The following is a 19,692-nucleotide window of genomic DNA, read 5'->3' on the forward strand; positions in this document are numbered from 1 at the left end:
GCTAAGGGAACAATAGTCATGTTAACCAGAATAACAAAACGCGTATTTAACATTGAAAGCTATGCCCCAGAAGTCTTGGTATTCTGAGATTCCTGCAAGTTTCTTACTCTCTTCTACAGCAAACCACAATTATTCCTCTCTGAAACATTGTTTCTGTGTTTCTGGGTCTGTATGGAAGATCCTAAGTCTGTTTCCTGATCTAGGTCTTCTTGCTTGATAGCCACTTTCTAAGAACTCAGGGAAAGGCCTGTGTGTGTGTGTATATATGTACACATATACATCATATACATATATGTACCTACCTTTCTGCATTCTAATTTGAACCATAAATATTGTATATGGAAGGAAACAAAATCTGAATGGGAGCAGTAGGAAATCCTGCTTGTGGACATGTTACAGTTTATAAATTGGGGGTAAAGACTATGTTCCTTACCAACCCCAACAGCAACAAAATAAAATTCCAATTTTCTGAAACATTATGTAATGTTTTTCTATTTAATATAGTGTTTGTGTATTTCAAGGATCAACAAAAAGTATACCCATTAAGTATATTCATTTCTTGTCCATTTCCAAAATGCTCCTTCATATTAACTAAAGATGCTATAAGTCCAGCTAACTTCTATTTGTGTTGCATGACACAAGACAGTGTAAATTAGTGTGCATGTATTCTGAATATATCCTGGATAAACCTAAAGGTTTTATCCAGTAAAGTTCTAGTAAAGTTTTACTTAGTCAAGTTCTAGCGAATTTCTAGTAAAGTTCTCTGGAGAGCCTTAGAATTTATTTATTAAATAAGGCAGGTTAATTGAATGATGTTGATGTCATTAGACATTCTTAGGCACCCACAGTGAGATGCTGCACATATAAAGATATTACTCCACCCCACAGCTTGCATCTAAAATTAGATAACACAGGGAAGCCAGATAAACATCAGCAGCGCTTGAGAGAGAAGAGAAAGGAGTACATTAAAAAGGCAGAAAGAATTAGCAAATATTTAGTCTACTGTCTTCTACATATAGCCTTAATTTCCTCCATCAGAGGACAGGGAGGTTGTCTGATAGTCCCTGAGGGGAGTCAGAGCATGATATGATCATCAACTCTTTAGTTTTTGAGGTCCAGAAACTCTTTTCATTCAGCAATCCTTACTTGCTTCTGCTTACCTGGCTGAGTATTAATAAAAGTCTATTCATGAGGGGTGGTGGTGGCACACACCTTTAATCCAGCACTTGGGAGGCAGAGGCAGGTGGATTTCTGAGTTTGAGGCCAGGCTGGTCTACAGACAGAGTTCTAGGACAGCCAGGAATACACAGAAAAACCTGTCTTGAAACAAAACAAAAGAAAGTCTATTACTTTCATTCCTAGAATGAGAGCCAAGAGCCTAAGTAGCATTTTAGTATGTGCCTTCTACAGCAGCTAGTAGCTAACAGAAGTGGGATAGGAGAGCAGGCCAGGGGCTCTGGTGTACACACAGTCCTATGGTAACAAGTTGAGGAGATCTCCCTAGTAACCTACTTTGCATGATTAAAATGGCTGTCATTCTTAAACAAAACAGAACACCAAATCCGTTACTTTGAATTTGCCATGTTTCATGTTAGGATGCAGACATACAGATAATTGTGGCATATACTCCTTTTGCAGCATTTTAGGATTTTATTTCAGGTGGCAGCTGGTGGACAAAACAATCTAATGCAGAAAATGTAATGTCGGGGGTGGGGGATGAGAATAAAGTCCAAGCTGGTGGTCAGAAAGGACTGCTAGAAAACAGGTGTGCTGTGGAGTTTCTACGAGCTGGAAGCATGACAAAAGCTGAGAGACAGAGAGAAAGAGAGGACAACTTCAGCAAATGATGAGTCAAATGAACCTGGAAAACAAAATGAAACAACAACAAAAAAACCAATTGGGTTTGTCAACCTACAGTAGATCATCAACAACTATGGACAGGGCAGTTTGAGTGGAGGTGAAGAAAGCAATACTCTAAGTGGGCTACAGAATCAGGTGAGATTTACAAAGTACCTGTAAATGAAAAAGGTCAGGGCCATTAAGATGGCTTAGCCTGGAAAGGTGCTTACTACTAAGCCTCTCAGAACCCACATGCACACACATAAACACTAAAATAGTTACTATGAACAGAAAGTGGATGGAAGATCAATGTCATTAAAGGAAGGAGGCTTTTGTTTTGTTCAGAAAGGGTAACTAAACTGTGTCGAATGAGCTGGTTAGAGATGAGAAATAAGTGATTGTTAGATCAAAGGCCTCAGTCAACTAACTACTGGGATAAGCAACATTTGCCACGATTTTAATCCTCACACTCAGGAGCAGAGGCAGGCAGATCTGAGTTTGAGGACAGTCTGGCCTACATAGTGATGTCCAACACAGCCAGGTGCGGTGGCACACACCTTTCCAGCACTTACGGAGGCAGAGGCAGGCAGATCTCTGTGAGTTCCAGGCCAGCCTGGTCTACAAAGCAATTCCAGGACAGCCAAGGCTACATAGAGAAAGCAACAACAACAAAAACAAACAAAAATGTACAAATAATATTTCTAGTGACTAAAATGTTTCTTTTCACCACCCAGAGCACCCATTTCCTGTATGAAGTTGTCCTGGAGGCTGAATTGCTAATTGTACTTAGCATTTGGAAGTCTGTACAACATGGATTCACAACAGAAACATGCTTTGACAGTTATTTCTGGGGAAATTGCAAGTTAGACTGGGGAGCTGTACAATACTCCAGGCTAAATTAGTGCTTGCAAACTCTTACTCTCTAACAAAAGTGCTGGGCCTCAAGAAGACCACTCTTCCCACTTCTGCTATTTACAATGTCTTCATGGGACATGTCCATTAGAACATGTATGCTAGTGATGGCCTAGTGGTCAGGAGCACTTGCTACTCTTCCAAAGAATCTGCATTTGATTCCCGGTACATACATCAGCCAGCTCACACCCATCTCTGACTTCAGCTCCAAGAGATCGGATGCCCTCGCTGGCCTCTGTGAGCACCATCTTTTTGTGGCATATACTCACGTCACACATACTCACACCACACACACATTTTTAAAAAGGCGATTTCTTCCAAATAAGTATGTTAAAAGCAGTTGGCAAAGGTATGTGATTATACATGGTTTCAACTCTTGCTGTATAAGTTCCCTTCTCATTATTACAGTGGTATTGCATTCATGTCCCTAGAAATGTGTGGTCAGAAGAATGCTTGCAGAAGTTGGTTCTTGCCTTCTACCACTTGGGCCTGGGGTATACAACTCAGGATGGCAGGGCAACAAACATCTTGACTCACTGAGTTATCCAGATAGCCTTCTTTGTTTTGTTGTTTTATATTCCTCTTTGCTCGGGATTTAATAAAAATACTAAAATGAAGTAATTTTCTTTTAAACTCTAATATGTAATTTTCACCTATTTTGAAGAAACATTTTAGAATAGATTCTAATAGCATTATCCCACCTGATAAATGCTGGAACTGGATTTTCATTGCATCTTCAGTCTTTATGTTTATGATGACCAGAAAACCCATTATTAACCTCTTGAGGACAAGAACTTGGCTTTAACATCTTTACTTTAGGGTACTCAGCCCATAATGGGCATGGATTAATTTTTAGCTATAATCCTAGTAGACTGGTGTTTTTTTTTTTTAATGAACTAATTTAATTACAGTCTTAGTAGATTAAACAGATTGATATTTGATATTCAGAGTAATAGATGTGTCTTCGTAAAGAACAGCCCTAAACTGTACTCATTTGTAAAGCATACAGCAACAAGTTTTTCAAAACTGTGATTCTGCCAACTTAAATTCTAAATGAGCATAGCTATAACTAATCTATACTAGGCAATACGCTAAGTATGCACTAACGAGCAATGAATTAAAGAGCCGAGCAGTCCTTTGAGACCGTTAACGGCAAAATTAGTACTATTTGCTTCACTTCCCATACATCACTGTCATAGGATGTTTTAAAGATAGGACCTCAAAATTCGCAAAAACTATTTTAAAGTGGATTTTTTGTGCTGACAAAATATATTTCTAGGAGTCGATATATTTGTGGCTATCATTTTAACCCCTGGCTGGCCCGGAACTCGTTGTGTACATTAGGCTGGTCCTCAACACAGAGATCTGCCTGCCCCTGCCTCTCGAGTGCTGGGGTTAAAGGCGTGGCCACGACGCAGGTTACTCCCGGCCACTCCCAATTCCATCAGAGTAATTGTGAGGAACGCATACTTTTTAAAAGGAAAATCATTTTTCTCGAGTCCTGTTTTCACACCCCAACAGCCGCCTCCCCTACTCTTCCCTCCCCCTCCCCTCGCAAAGCGCCGCGGACCCGTGCAGGGTCACGCCCGGGACGGTTGGGGTCCGGTTGAGGTCAGCGAGCCCGCGGCCGTTGAGAACTCCAGCTCCCGGCAGGCACCGCTTCCGCGGGCCACGCGCGTGGCGGCGCTGCCCGCTGGGACACGTAGTGCGGTCCGGGTAGGAGAAGGGGACAGCTACCCTGCCTCACTCCGCTCACAACTCGGAAGCACGGTCTGCAGAGACTCACGCCCGCCCGCCCGTGTCCGGCGCCACTCGGGGCGGGGGGACTAGCGAAGCAGAACCCGAGACGCGGCGGCGAGAAAGGCCGCGATCGCGCACGTGGGGGGCCGTTGGCGCCGAGGAACCCGGAAGCTCCGCGCGTAGACCACCAGCTGCGCTGACGGGTTAACGCTCCTCTGGGCGGGGGCGGGGCGTGTGCACGAGAGGCGTGACCAGAGGCTGCTCCGGGACCGCCCACTGGCAGCCCCGCCCTTCCCCGGCCCTGCGCAGCGAGAACCGGGCCCCTGGCCGCAGCGCGTGCGCAGAAGCCCCGCCCCGCCTCGGCCCCCACCCCCACCTCTCCTTTCCTCTGAGCTTTCCTCCGCCTCCTCCGGCGCCGTCGCTCACGTAGGGCCCTGGCGTCAGACGCGCGTGGGCAGGGCGAGTGCGGCGGGGGGTATAAGTAGAGGGTGCAGGGGGCGGTGCTTCCCCTTCTCCCCGGCGGTTAGTGCTGAGAGTGCGGAGTGTGTGCTCCGGGCTCGGAACACACATTTATTATTAAAAAATCCAAAAAAAATCTAAAAAATCCTCTGAAAAAACCCAAAAAAAATTTACAAAAAATCCGCGTCTCCCCCGCCGGAGACTTTATTTTTTTTTCCTCTTTTATAAAATAACCCGGTGAAGCAGCCGAGACCGACCCGCCCGCCCGCGGCCCCGCAGCTCCAAGCAGGAACCCAGAGACCGAGGCCTTCCTGCCGCCCGGACCCAGCACCGCCAGCCTCGCTCCCCCGGTTCCACGGCCGTTGAGTACGCGTCGATTCCGGTTGAATTTTGTCCCTCTGCGCTCGCCCCCGTTCCCCTCCCCCCGGCTTCGTCCCCCGGCCCCGCACTCGCTCTCCTCCTCTCACGGGAAAGGTCGCGGCCTGCGGCCCCGCGGGCAGCCGTGCCGAGATGAACCCCAGCGCCCCCAGCTACCCCATGGCCTCTCTGTACGTGGGGGACCTGCACCCCGACGTGACCGAGGCGATGCTCTACGAGAAGTTCAGCCCGGCCGGGCCCATCCTCTCCATCCGGGTCTGCAGGGACATGATCACCCGCCGCTCCTTGGGCTACGCGTACGTGAACTTCCAGCAGCCGGCGGACGGTGAGCGGCAGGCCGGAGTGGGGCGGGCGGGCGGCCATGCGGCCGGGGCTAGGCCCGGCCGAGGGGAGGGCATGGCGCGGCATCCCCTCGCGGCCGGCACTTCCTCCTCTGCGACCATTTTCTCCCCAGCGGTCGCTCTCAAACTTTAGGACGATGACGCGCGGGGAGTATGGGTGAGATCGCTTTACCCGCGCTACCGGCACAAGCTGCGGTATTCGGGGTTTTCGAGCCCCTCTTGGCGCAGTGGGTGGAGGCGCCTTCCCTGGCCGAGCAGTCGGGCCGAGGAGGAAGTACGATTCAGTGTTGGAAAATACCACGTGTTGAACTCTGTAACCTCAGGCCCGAGGCCTGTTCCTGCCTGTGGCCCAATCGCTGGGAGGAGCCAATGGCTTGAAGAAAGTTAATAGGGTCGTGGTGGTCCTTAGGGTCGTGAGCTCATTCTTAATAGCATATCCCTGGCCTGCGGACCGGCAAAGACTGTTATACCAAGTGCATTTGCCTGGGGTTTTCATCCCTAGATGAAGTATTTTTTGTCTTTAAGCCCAAAGTGGAGGAGGGGATGTGAAAAATTCTAGGGCACCAGTCACCTTTGCTCATTTCAACCAAATTACTTAGATCTTAGTTTAGTATAAGTGGCTATTTAATGTATACATGTCTAATTTTTTTTCAAAAGCCTCTGTGGTTATGAATTTTAAGAAATATGTTGACCAGCTTTGCTCGTAAATGTTAGTGTGTAACCTGGACCGGATTATGCCGATTTAGTAGCATTCAACTAAGGAAAGCTTCTTTGATTTTTTTTTTTTTTTTTAAGTGGTTCAGTATATACTTGAATCTTGGAATAACTGAACACAAAGTTAACAGGTTGAATTTCTATTCTTCTGAAGTTTGATAACTCGCTGAAGCAAAAAATCTAGGAATCAGATAAGATCTGTGGTCTGATAAGTTTTTTAAGTTTTTAAATCTAGATCACTTGACTTCCAGAAGTCAGCTTCTGAATTTTATTTTAATGAGGAAGACTATGGAGTAAATAACGGATCAGTTTTTTTTTTTTTTTTTTTTTACTAGGTTAAAGCTGATACCGAAGTTTTGGTAAACAGCATTTTTAGTGACATAGAGAAAAAGTTGTAAAACTGCACGGCAGATTTCCTGTCCTTTTTCTCTGTAAGGGGGCACTTTCGTTATCACTTCATTACAGCTCAGCTCTGGGCAGGATGTATCACAAGATCTAAGATAAGAGAAGGTAACTTGGGCGCAAATGACCAAAAGAGCATTACTGTGAAAGGGTAACTTGAAGCTTAGTGATTTTCTTTTAATCCAGAAAAGCCCAGTTTATATTTTAGGCCACTTTGTATGCTTATTGGCCAGTGGACCAATATTACAAGTACTCAGAATCTTTACTTTCTCATTCTTACATTTAAGTCTGTATTTTCAATATGCCATCCAAGCAGGGCTTTTTTTTTTTTTTTTTTTTTTCCAGCAGCTTTTTTCTTTCTACGGTATTTTTTGTGTATTGTAGTAATGGACTAGGGTTCTGTAAATGACCAGTATTCAGTTTATTGGGAAGATGTGACTCATTAAAAAAAACTGTCAAGCAAAGTCAGCATGACCAGGGGAGCATAGGAGGTGGGGCCAATTGATATTGAGCTGGCTGCTGATTATCACTATCTTTCTAGGAACTGAAACTTTATAAAATGTGGCTGGAGGGCAGGGCATGGTGGTTTCTGTGGAATTCCCACACCAGGGGTTGTTCCTTGTTGGTGGCCACCCTGGGCTACATGAAGTCTAGGAGAGCCGGAGCTACACATTGAGACCTTACTGGGAGAGGGGTGGCTGAAAAACTTGTCAAAACATTACAGTTAGTGAGAAATTTGAAATTGCTTCAGGATTATCAAGAGGACTGTGCCCTCTTATAGGTCTGAGGTAATATTTTTCTATTTAAGACAGGTATAATGGTACACACTTGTTGGAGGGAGAGGTGGGTGAATATCTGAGTTCCAGACTAGCTGGGGCTCCATAGAGACCCTGTCTCAAAAAAGTTTCAACTTGAGTGGTTCTTTCACAATACAAGTATTGTGACTTGTATAACTCAATCTTTTTATGACATTCAAGATTGAAGGATAGGTTTTCTTGATGTGAAGCATAAATATCTAAAAATAACTAGAATAAATTGTGAGTTCATTAAAAAAATGCTTGATTAAAAAATGAATAGAAGTATGATTATATTATTGCAGTAGAGTGTACTGAGGTCCAGACTTTTAAGAGACAGTTTGACTTGAGGCCACATGGTTATCACTTTACTGTCACTGGTAATTTTATATAAAAGTGGCTAATGAAGTCATAGTAGTGATATTTACTCTGAATATTTCTTATAGCGGAGCGTGCTTTGGACACCATGAATTTTGATGTTATAAAGGGCAAACCAGTACGCATCATGTGGTCTCAGCGTGATCCATCACTTCGCAAAAGTGGAGTAGGCAACATATTCATTAAAAATTTGGACAAATCCATTGATAATAAAGCACTGTATGATACGTTTTCTGCATTTGGTAACATCCTTTCATGTAAGGTAAGCAAAAGTGATTGGTCAGTATTTGCAATATTATGCGACTTTTGGATTTGAAGTAATGTCTGTTCTGTCAATGCTGTCTTTATTTCCAAAGTTCCCAGGATTGGATGGCTAACATTTCTACAAAGTAGAAAAGCAAAAGCAACTAATAAGAGTGATTGGTTGGTTTGTTTTTCAAGACAGGGTTTCTCTGTGTAGCCTTGGTTGTCCTGGACTTTCTTTGTAGATCAGGTTGGCCTCTATAACTCACAGAGATCTGCCTGCTTCCAGCCTGGCTGAGTATGTTTTTCTCTCCAGGTGGTTTGTGATGAAAATGGCTCCAAGGGCTATGGATTTGTACATTTTGAAACACAGGAAGCAGCTGAAAGAGCTATTGAAAAAATGAATGGGATGCTTCTAAATGATCGTAAAGTGTAAGTACAACTATTTTAGTGGACATCTCCCAACTTTTGGGGGGGGGGGTTAGATTTTGAGGCAGGGTTTCTCTGTTAGCCTTGGCTAGTCTACTTTCTAGACTAGGCTGGCCTCAACTCAAAGCAGTCCACCTGCCTCTGCATCCAGAGTGCTGGGATTATAGGTGTGCGCCACTACCACCCGACATCCAGTCTTCTTTTAATAGTTCTACATCAGTTTAAAAAGTAGTAACTATGTTTGTGTTCTTAAAATAGAGCTAGCTGGAGCTAGACATGGTGGCATGCCTTTAATCCCAACACTTGGGAATTAGAAGTAGGCAGATCTCTGTAACTGAGTTCAGCCTGGTCTGACAGCCAGAGCTACATAGTGAAACTGTCTCAATGAAGTAAAATAAAGCTAGCTGGAATGGCATATGCCTATAATTTCATCAATGATAGAGTCAGAAGGATCTTTGAGTTCAAGGCCAGCCTAGCTGGATTACGTGAGAATATATCAAAAAACCCACCAAACTGGTGTGTGTGTTCATAGCACTAAACCACATTTGCTGGCTTTTATGACCATTCACATAGTAATGTCAGTTGCTCCACATTCAAACCCAAAATGAACCAGGAGAATAGATGACGCTTGGTCAAATGAGTGCATTTTTGAACTGGAAATTCAACCTTTTTTTAAAAACTTAATTTGTCAGCCTCTTTAACATTTGGATAACATGTAGGTGCCTTAAGCCAGTGAGCTGATTACACACCTAGTGATCTGAATTCAGAGCTCACTCCAGTTGTTTGATTTTGTGATTAATATTTCTGAAATAAGCTTGTTTAAGGAGTTACAAACAAATAAAGTTGTTGTCAGTAGAGTTTTCTCTTTTTTTTTTTTCTGAGACAGGGTTTCTCAGCTATCTTGGAACTCACTCTGTGGACCAGGCTAACCTTGAACTCTAGAGATCTGCTTGCCTCTACCTCCCCGTAAATTTCTCTTAATCTGGGAGCATTCAGCTATTATAAGGTCATGTGATCTGAGAGTTTTTGATGTGAAAACTCCAGCAGCGGCATGAACATTGACTTGACATTTATTTTCATGACATACTGTCATGAAATGCTGTGGTAGCATATGCAGATAATCTGCTCTTTAGAAGCTCAGGCTTCAGGTAGAGGTGCTCAAGCTAGGTTGAAGACCAACCTTAATTTACATAAGACTCTCTGAAGCAAAAGAAATTCCCCATCCCTGGGTTTCTCTGTACTTGTGGCTGTTGTGGAACTTCTCTTAAGGTCATTCTGGCCTTCAGATTCAGATCCTCCTGTCTCACAAGTGCATGTGCCGCCACTGCCCTGCTGGAATATGCATTTATAAAGTAAAGAAAATGCTGCTCCCAAATGTAGAACTCTGAAGTCCAAAGTGTTCTTTGCAATACAGCAATTTTAAAGCATGACAAATCAGATTTTTGGCATATTTAGATTTTTAGGTAGAGGTGCTCAGCTAGTAAAGCTTAGAAATACTGTGAAACCCAAGAGGCTACTCAACTTGTAATCAAAATGGAAAACTTGATAGCGGTGCTTTAGTAAAAATTAAAAGAATGTCTACACTGGCACAATCGAGGTAAAGACTGATTTGTTGCTGGTGGTTTTAGTGTATAATGAGGTGCCATTCTGGAAGGTGGTTTGATTGTGAATTGTTTCTCTTACCTTTGAACTATGTTTTAGTGACTATCCTAAGAAAGAGTAAGTTAAAGTGTTACTTATAGGTACTCTTGGTTTTTTTTGAGACAGAGTTTCTCTGTGTAGACCTGCCTATAGTCCTGGACTTACTTTGTAGAACAGGCTGGCCTTGAACTCAACAGATTTCTCCTTCCTCTGCCTCCCCATGTGTTGGGATTCCAGGCATGTGCCAGTGCTCCCTGCTGAGACTTGAGAATTGCTATTTAAGGAGATGAAAGACTCTGGGCTAACTCTTTCAAAATGTGCATTGAAAGAAAACCATTTCTTCATAATTAAGGTTAATACATTGTTTTAAAATCTGTTCTTTTCCATGAAGACATTTTTATTTTGTGGTACACTATGTAAACTATCAGCCTTAATCTAGGCTTTATGAAACAACCTGATGGTAAAGTACTGACTTTTTTTTTTTTTTAAATCAGGTTTGTTGGACGATTCAAATCTCGGAAGGAACGAGAAGCAGAACTTGGAGCAAGGGCAAAGGAGTTCACCAACGTTTACATCAAGAACTTTGGAGAAGATATGGATGATGAGCGCCTTAAGGATCTCTTTGGCAAGTTTGGTAATGTGTCCAAGTTCAATCTTTACACCTAAAGTAGTTGTCTGAAGTTTAGTGACTATTACTTGACTGGAAAGTATTTTAAATGCTTGATTTGAATTAAGCTGTAGTCCACTGCACTACAATAATATGTTTAGGAGCATTAAGATACAGCCCCAAGTTATGGCTGGCTGGGTAGGTTTTTTTTTTTTTTTTTTTTGTTTGTTTGTTTGGTTTGGTTGGTTTTAGTTTTTTGTTTTTATTTAAGGTTTAGCATTAAGATGCAGATAACTTAGCTGGGCATTGTGGCATACGCCTGTAATCCCAGCACTCCTAGGAGGCAGAAGCAGGGAGATCTGATATCATGAGTTAAAGGCCAGCCTGGTCTACAAAGCCAGTTCAAGGCTACATAGGGAAACCCTGTTTTGGGGGGAGGGAGATACAGACAACTTTAGTGTAAGAGGATGATCTCGTGAGTTTCAGGCCCAACTGATCTATGTAGGTAGTTCTAGGTGAGCATTCATGAGTAAAATGTAATCTCTAGTTACAGAATGGAAAAGCCCCCTTTTAAGATTGTATGGTTAGTGTCTAACATGTGTTTTCAAAGGTAAGTTCTTCAGGATTTTCAGAGTAAATTCATCTAGACATTGGTAGTTCACACCTTTAATCCCAGTATATAGGAGTGGGTGGAGGGCTTAGGAATTAAAGTTTGTACTGGCATGTGGAGTTTCATGAAACTCAAATTTTAAAATAAAAATATACTTACTGCCTCACATTTCAGTACTGGAATAAAAGATCAGGAAACGAGAATTTATGGGTGGTTTGCTGCTTTTTTGTTGAACCTAGGGATGGGCTTTTTGTTTTGAGTGTTTTTTTTTAAATAATTAGTAAATCTAATACCATTGTAAGGCTAGGCTAAGCTTTGCCATATTGAGTACTTTTTTTAAGGTGTGTCACTTAGGGCTCTGACACATCTGCAGCTCACAAAATTCACCTACCTCCAAGTGCTGGAATTACAGGCATAAGACACGCACTACCACACTGGGCTAGATCCACTTTTGAATAACAAATGAATTTTGATTTTGTAGAAAGATTAGTTATGTGAAATGAGGTTGTAACTGACAGTCATGTTTTGCACTGTTTTCAAGTTTCTCCCGTTACGTCCACCTTGCATCTTAATGTTTTAAAATACGAACTATTTCCTTTTTCTGTGTGTGTTTTTTTTTTTAAGGGTCTCTCTAAAGCTATAGCCCTGTTACTTATGTAGATCAGGTTGGCCTTGAACTTGCAAGAGATCCAGCCTCTCCCTCCCAAGTGCTGAGATTGGGCTTTTTTTTTTTTTTTAATTACGTCACCTTTCCTATACTGAATAGATGTCTACATTATCTTAATTACTTTTCAGTGCTAAGACACTGACCAAGACAACTTAATAGAAGAGTTTACTGGTCTTATAGTGTCATGGTGCAGGCCACAGCTGAGAGCTTACTTGTTAAGACAACAACCACAAAGCAATTAAAAGTTAAGTGGAATGGTATGGGCTTTTTGAAACCTCAAAGCCTACCCCCAGCAACACAACTAATCCTTTCAAACAGTTCTATCTACTGTGGACCAAGTATTCAGATATGAGCCTATAAGGGCTATTCTCATTCAATCTACCACTTCCAGTTTTTCTGTATTTGTAGAAATTTCAGACCTGAGATGTCTGTCCCCTGCATATGGTCTCTTAACACATAGGGGTAAAGGGAAGCTTGTGTCTAGAAACACCTTCCTTGTAATTTTAAGTTTCCTGCCTAAGGATCTAGTCATCTAGTCAGTTCAGAAGCAGATGGACCAAAGAAGGCTTTTAAAGATAATTCTTAGTTCTTAGTTAGAAAGTCACGTTAGTGATTTATACTTTCCTAAGGTTGTAAGACACCTTGAAATGTAGGAATCTTTAGAAATGTTTGAAATACTTGTAAAAAGGGTCTGTGAGAACAGTGAAAAACCATAAAGTTTGGGATGCCTTGGCCTTCCTTCATGGCTTTGTTGTTTTTTTTTTTTTTTTTATGTTAAGATATGAGGTGTGTATATTGTGGACAGGGTTTGAATTATTCAATAACTTTTTCAGGTCCTGCCTTAAGTGTGAAAGTAATGACTGATGAAAGTGGAAAATCGAAAGGATTTGGATTTGTAAGCTTTGAAAGGCATGAAGATGCACAGAAAGTAAGCATGCCCATTATTGACTCTTTGGGGTGGGACATAGCTGTTCTTGTGAAGTTAATGTACATACACTTACATGCCAGCATCAGTTGAAGCTTTGCATGTTGTTACAGGTTATTCACATTTTATGTGTTACAGAGTTGGGCGTGTATACTGCTCTCAAACCTAGAGATTTGGGTTTCTTTAATGTTAGTAATTGGGTAAATTTTTCTTGTTAATGAGATGTTCTTTGACAAGTCACTAAGTTTTTTTGTTTGTTTCTGTAAGGCTGTGGATGAGATGAATGGAAAGGAGCTCAATGGAAAACAGATTTATGTTGGTCGAGCTCAGAAAAAAGTGGAGCGGCAGACGGAACTTAAGCGCAAATTTGAGCAGATGAAGCAAGATAGGATCACCAGATACCAGGTTCATTTTTACTTGAACAAGCAAAATAAGACAGGGATGAGGAAACCTATTTTATGTTTATTTCAGTTATTGCCAGGTAACTGAGAGTTTGGGAGGGAAGAAAAGAGCATGGGCTAAAGTAATAGGTCTGCTTAGGTCCCACGATGGGCTTTCTGCCTATCTTCACAAATTCTCTTCTTTTCAGGGTGTTAACCTTTATGTGAAAAATCTTGATGATGGCATTGATGATGAACGTCTCCGGAAAGAGTTTTCTCCTTTTGGTACAATCACCAGTGCAAAAGTAAGAGCGTAGAGTGTACTTACTTATTTGAGGTAATGTGTATCAGTTTTTAAGCTAGCAGGTTGATTTTTTTTTTTTTTTTATACTTTCTTTGTTTTTTTTTTTTTTTTCTTTTTTTCTTTTTAACCTTTGCTCTTTTAAGTAGCTCTGCCACTGATAGCTGATGGCACTTCACTGAGACACTTTTCTGTTACTTACATAGTTTAGGCTGGGTAGCCAGCCACCTTCCCCACAGAAAGGATTTTTAGGTTGAAATCAGATTACAGAAAAGTAGGATTCTAACCTAATTCCAAGATTTTTTTTTTTTTAAAAACCTAAGCTGTGTTTAGCTAGTGCTCATGATTTGAGACTACCTTGAAAAGTTTTAGACATGTTTTGCTGGGTTAGGATGAGAGTGTACTGGAAAGAAAAAAAAGCCCTTTTGGTCCCTTTGCTGGCCTTTATGTTCCAGATACTCCCATTGACCAAGACGTGTTAAAAACAAAATATTTTGAGGGATAGTGGGTGAATACAAATAAACGCAGGACTTGTTGCCTTGTGTTTCAGCATGCACTTTTGTAGTATTTGTATTCTGATGGACTGTTTTTTGAGTGTCTTTCACAGTGTGCTGCCTAAAAGTTTGAATTTTTAATATTGTGTATGTGGGTGGGACATAATGTAGTAACTCCTGGGGTTGAGACAGTTGTCAAGTTAAAGGAAAGGACATCATTTGGTGCCATGCAACACAAAGAGATGGATAAAATAGTAAATAAAAGGTCCTTTGTGTTTTGGTCACAAAATGAGCTAGCTACATTTCCTATACTGGACTGAAATTTCTGGTGGTGATGTGTTCAGATACAGACACATCTGTATCTGTTTCTGGGTGTCTCCTGATCTTAACACATTTGTCAGTAGAATAAGAAGTTATCTTTTTGAATGCAGTTTATCATACCCTGGTGTGCCTGTGTGTTTGAGTTGTGTTTAAGGAACATTTTGCATTGGACTTTTAGTTGTGCAACTCATTGCTCAGTGTTGGCACAGATCTTGCCAACACTATAGTGCATGGTCTGCACCTTGAAGGATTGCTTGCTGTATGTAGCCCCTCTTGTAGTTGTTGCCTTCGGGAATGCATGTGATGAAACTAGGAATATAATACTTAATGGCTTTAGCATTAACAAAGTTATTTTATTTTGGTGACTTTGGCTATGACAGTTCTTTTATTTATCCTACCATTTCCTTAACTTGTTTTTCTTTATAGGTTATGATGGAGGGTGGTCGCAGCAAAGGGTTTGGTTTTGTATGTTTCTCATCCCCTGAAGAAGCCACTAAAGCAGTTACAGAAATGAATGGTAGAATTGTGGCCACAAAGCCACTGTATGTAGCTTTAGCTCAGCGCAAAGAAGAGCGCCAGGCTCACCTCACTAACCAGTATATGCAGAGAATGGCAAGTGTACGGGCTGTGCCCAACCCTGTGATCAACCCCTACCAGCCAGCACCTCCTTCAGGTTACTTCATGGCAGCTATCCCACAAGTAAGTGTCAAGAAACAAGAACATCATGTCAGTTTCAAATTCATTGCTAATGTATTTTATGCCCTCCATGATAATAAAGCACTAAGTTATTAGATAGAATTGGAAAAAAAAAACATGGCAAGTATGGGAGAAGTGATTGGTTTGAGAGCATATAATGGCTTTGTGAAGGGGGTTACCCCACTAAGCTGATGTTCTTGTTTTCTTTCCACAGACTCAGAACCGTGCTGCATACTATCCTCCTAGCCAAATTGCTCAACTAAGACCAAGTCCTCGCTGGACTGCTCAGGGTGCCAGACCTCATCGTAAGCAACATTTAGTTCTGACTGGGTTTTGGAGACTACGGTTATGGCCTAGTGATACAAACCAACACTTAACCTGTCATTTGCTAGGTTATGGGTTCAGTTCTCCATTGCTACCATAGATGAGACAAATTAGTCCTATTTTAGTGGTAATTTATGGTTGAAGAGTAGAATCTAGCGCTTTTTTTTTGAAGTGTATGTAGCCTTGTAATGAATGGATACGTACCGTCATGCTCAGTTCTAGGTTTAAAAAAATGCCGTTATCTTCACGTAGGTTTGATAGGAATTCCCTTGTTGGGAACTTGAAGATTTGCTTCAAGTCTTTATTTGCCTTGATAGCTATAGCTTCAGAGCTCTCATTCTATAGGAGCTTTTGGTTGTAGCATTTTGGTCCTTGCCCATGGCATAGCAAACTGGATTGCAGGAGCACTTGGTATTTGTCTCTTTAATCCAGTTTCTTATCTCAGATACTAAAAATACTTGCCATGATAGGATTGAAAGTGTATTTGAAACTCACTTAAACTAGGGTCCTCTAGATTTTCATACAAACCTTGGCCTAGAAAAGCTTCAGCTTTCACTCAGTGAGGTTCCCAGCTTATGTATGTTCTTATCTTTAAATGCAGCATTCCAGAATATGCCCGGTGCTATCCGCCCAGCTGCTCCTAGACCACCATTTAGTACTATGAGACCAGCTTCCTCACAGGTTCCACGAGTCATGTCAACACAGCGTGTTGGTGAGTCTTAACCCTTTCTGTAAAAATGGGTCCCCAATTTAAAATGGCATAATACATTTTTTTTTTTCTTTAGCTAACACATCAACACAGACAATGGGTCCACGTCCTGCAGCTGCTGCTGCTGCAGCCACTCCCGCTGTCCGCACCGTCCCGCAGTATAAATATGCTGCAGGAGTTCGCAACCCCCAGCAACATCTTAATGCACAGCCACAAGTTACCATGCAACAGGTATGGCTTAATCATTTATTTGTAAGGGTATTGATTCTTAGCTGAAATTAAACTATGATGATAGCTGCATGGTATATGAGAGTTTAAGCTATCTAGACTATCTTACTAGTTGATTATATGTAAGTTTTGTGACTTAGTAGACAACCAGCAATCTGAATTTAGACTAGACTTAACTCTAGTATCTAAATTTAGATACTAGACTTAATTTTTTTTTTCTAATCCTGGGACCAAAAACATAACATGATTCTAAAGAAGACTAAAATGTAATTATCAGGTGCAAATGTGATTGTCTGTATACTTACTTATTAGACCCTTAGCCAGTATTTCTTTCAGCTTCTCTTTGTCAAGTTCAGATAGCACTTTGTTGTACATTGATGGCTGCCTGGTTTGTTTCAATACTTTGGAGCTTATGAGATTTCCTGTTTTATATCTAGCCTGCTGTTCATGTGCAAGGTCAAGAACCTTTAACTGCTTCCATGTTGGCATCTGCCCCTCCTCAAGAGCAAAAGCAAATGTTGGGTAAGTAACTGTTGTTCTGACCTGTCAGTTACAGAGTCTACAAAAACACAAGGATCATATACACACTTTGCACCTAGAAGCAATCACCTGGGGACAGTAGGAATTGAAGGTATTCAAACTGAAGGATAATGGGATGTGGTGGGTCATTGCTTGCCATTGACCCCTACTCCAGCCTTGGAACAAGAAAACATCTGTCAATAACATTTGAGAAACTGTTAACACCAGAAGTGATTACCCTGTGATGGATTGCTGTTCAGATGGGTGTGGCAGCAAGCACATGCTCCTAAACCCAGGGTTGATAATGGCCATTACTACTTTTTTCATAGAGTATCTTTTGTTCTAGGTGAGCGGCTGTTTCCTCTTATTCAAGCCATGCACCCTACTCTTGCTGGTAAAATCACTGGCATGCTGTTGGAGATTGATAACTCAGAATTGCTTCACATGCTTGAGTCTCCAGAGTCTCTCCGCTCAAAGGTACTTAGTTTTTTTCAGTCTGTGTTATTCTAGAGGGTTAAAACAGTTATGCATGCCGTATTATACAAACCAGTGTACAGTAAGGATATAAGTACTGACTACAAGCCTTCGATAACCTGGGGTACTTGTTCTTTCCATTTTGAGTAATGTGCTAAAGTTTACACTTACAGTCAATTGCAGAACTGTTGCTCATATCCAGTTTGCTTAGCTCCTGCAGCCTGATTGGTAACTGCTGCTTAGTTTAGAGCTCATTCTACTCTCATCTAAAAGTTGGTTTTGGTGAGAATTTTTTTCCCTGAACCAGTTTGTTCTCCGTTTTCCAGGTTGATGAAGCTGTAGCTGTATTGCAAGCCCACCAAGCGAAAGAGGCTGCCCAGAAAGCAGTGAGCAGCGCTGCTGGTGTCCCAGCTGTCTAAGTGAGTGCTTCTCAGGCCTATTTCAGCTTTCCTCCTACATGATGACTTCCAAATATGTGTTAGTATATAGTTAGTTTTTAGAGTATATACATAGAGCTAAAGGGAATAGTCCATCTGACAGTGTCCAGCTTTAAATCAGCACTTTGAAACAAATTTTGCAGTGTTTTGTATGTAATGGCCCATTACAGAAGTTGGCTTTCAGAATACCTTTTTATTGGGTGATGGTTTCTTGGACCTCTTTCCCACGGCCAGGAAACAATGTTGGTGTATAGTTTAGTATAATGAGGTCAAGAGTAGGGTTTGGCAGACACTTAAAACTGACCAGAACCCTGGTTTTTGTGGGCCATGTTGTACATGATGTTATAGCTGTGGATATTACTAAAGGAGTGGGTATGGCTGTGTGTCAGTAAAAACAGGCAGCAGACTGACTTCATGAATTTAGTCAAGGGCTTTAATTATATCTTTTTTAACATTTGCAGATTGATCAGGGACCACGAACAGAAACTCGTGCTTCACCGAAGAAAAAATATCTAAACATCGAAAAATTTAAATATTATGAAAAAAAACATTGCAAAATATAAAATAAATAAAAAAAGGAAAGGAAACTTTGAACCTTATGTACCGAGCAAATGCCAGGTCTAGCAAACAGTGCTAGTCCTAGATTACTTGATTTAAAACAACAAAAAATACAAAAAAAATAGTAAAATATAAAAACAAATTAATGTTTTATAGACCCTGGGAAAAGAATTTTCAGCAAAGTACAAAAATTTAAAGCATTCCTTTCTTTAATTTTGTAATTCTTTACTGTGGAATAGCTTGGGATGTCAGTTCTGTTTCAAGTAGCAGAACTGATGACTGAGCAAGGAAACGTAATTTGGATTATAAAATTCTTGCTTTAATAAAAATTCCTTAAACAGTGGATGGTTATGCTTTTATTTATTTTGGTTCTTGGCAGTTGGTATGGTGGCTGCCTAAATAGTGCAAAGCTGGAAGCAACTATCAGTTCTGTTGGTAGCTGTTGGTTTTGGGTGGTGGTGGGGTGTTTGTTTTAGATAAGTTCTTGCTGTATAACTGGCCAGCCTGAGCTACCCTCTCAAGTTTTGGGTTTGTGGGTATGTGTCACATCCTGACAATTGTTCTAAGATTTTACTAATTCCCCATGATATTAAGCTGATTTATATCAATTTTGTCACTATGGTTTCTGTGCTGCAAAATGATAAGTTTGAGCCCTTTATGGTGGGATGTGACAGTAGCAGATAAAGACTTTAAGCACTATGACTGCTCCAAGGGCTTTACCTATCCCTACCTACGGAGTGACCTAAATTCAGGATACTACTTGAAAAATGTAGAACTTGGGTCTTACAGGGATTGGTTTATGACCTTGACATAAATCTCATACCGAAGCAACTTGCACTTTTGAAATATTTCATAGACAGGGTCTATGAATTCAGATTGCCCTGCTTCTACCTCTGAAATAAATGGTGGGATTAAAAGCCTAGCCTATTACTGTTCCACACAGCCAGAGTTTACTTTAAAGGAGGTGTTGTGATGGAAATGTAGCTAGCCTATTGACAGGTAGATTGCACTGGCTTCAAATATGGAAGTTGAGCTGAGTGCTAGGAATATGGGCATGTATTGTCATGCATAGCCAGACTTAGCTTGACAGTCTGCACATCATTTCAGGATCGGACTAGATAGAATTGACTCAAATACATGCAGATACAGTGTGAGCAAGCATGTGACACACC

At 41.4% G+C, this 19,692-nt stretch overlaps 1 protein-coding gene across 1 annotated transcript; it reads left to right on the forward strand.

Annotated features, from left to right (window-relative positions):
* The first annotated feature begins 4,999 nt into the window (after positions 1-4,999).
* Positions 5,000-18,863, forward strand: Pabpc1 (poly(A) binding protein cytoplasmic 1). The gene is made up of 15 exons (XM_055626423.1): positions 5,000-5,653; positions 8,026-8,219; positions 8,517-8,632; positions 10,765-10,904; positions 12,988-13,082; positions 13,347-13,484; positions 13,669-13,764; positions 15,002-15,274; positions 15,486-15,576; positions 16,197-16,307; positions 16,381-16,535; positions 16,970-17,054; positions 17,398-17,528; positions 17,852-17,944; positions 18,424-18,863. Exons 1-14 carry the CDS (start codon positions 5,461-5,463, stop codon positions 17,942-17,944), a joined length of 1,911 nt encoding a protein of 636 aa, XP_055482398.1. The 5' UTR covers positions 5,000-5,460; the 3' UTR covers positions 18,424-18,863.
* Positions 18,864-19,692: the final 829 nt, after the last annotated feature.

This window comes from Psammomys obesus, unplaced genomic scaffold, assembly GCF_907164565.1.
Source record: "Psammomys obesus unplaced genomic scaffold, mPsaObe1.curated_primary_1811, whole genome shotgun sequence".
In the NCBI taxonomy this organism is placed as follows: domain Eukaryota; kingdom Metazoa; phylum Chordata; class Mammalia; order Rodentia; family Muridae; genus Psammomys; species Psammomys obesus.

Bases quoted from the DNA above. Each gene is read 5' to 3' on its own strand.
- Pabpc1 (XM_055626423.1), top strand. From the start codon at position 5,461: ATGAACCCCAGCGCCCCCAGCTACCCCATGGCCTCTCTGTACGTGGGG. The intron at 13,485-13,668 runs GTTCATTTTTAC...TCTTCTTTTCAG, and splicing joins ATAGGATCACCAGATACCAG to GGTGTTAACCTTTATGTGAA. The intron at 15,275-15,485 runs GTAAGTGTCAAG...TTCTTTCCACAG, and splicing joins TCATGGCAGCTATCCCACAA to ACTCAGAACCGTGCTGCATA.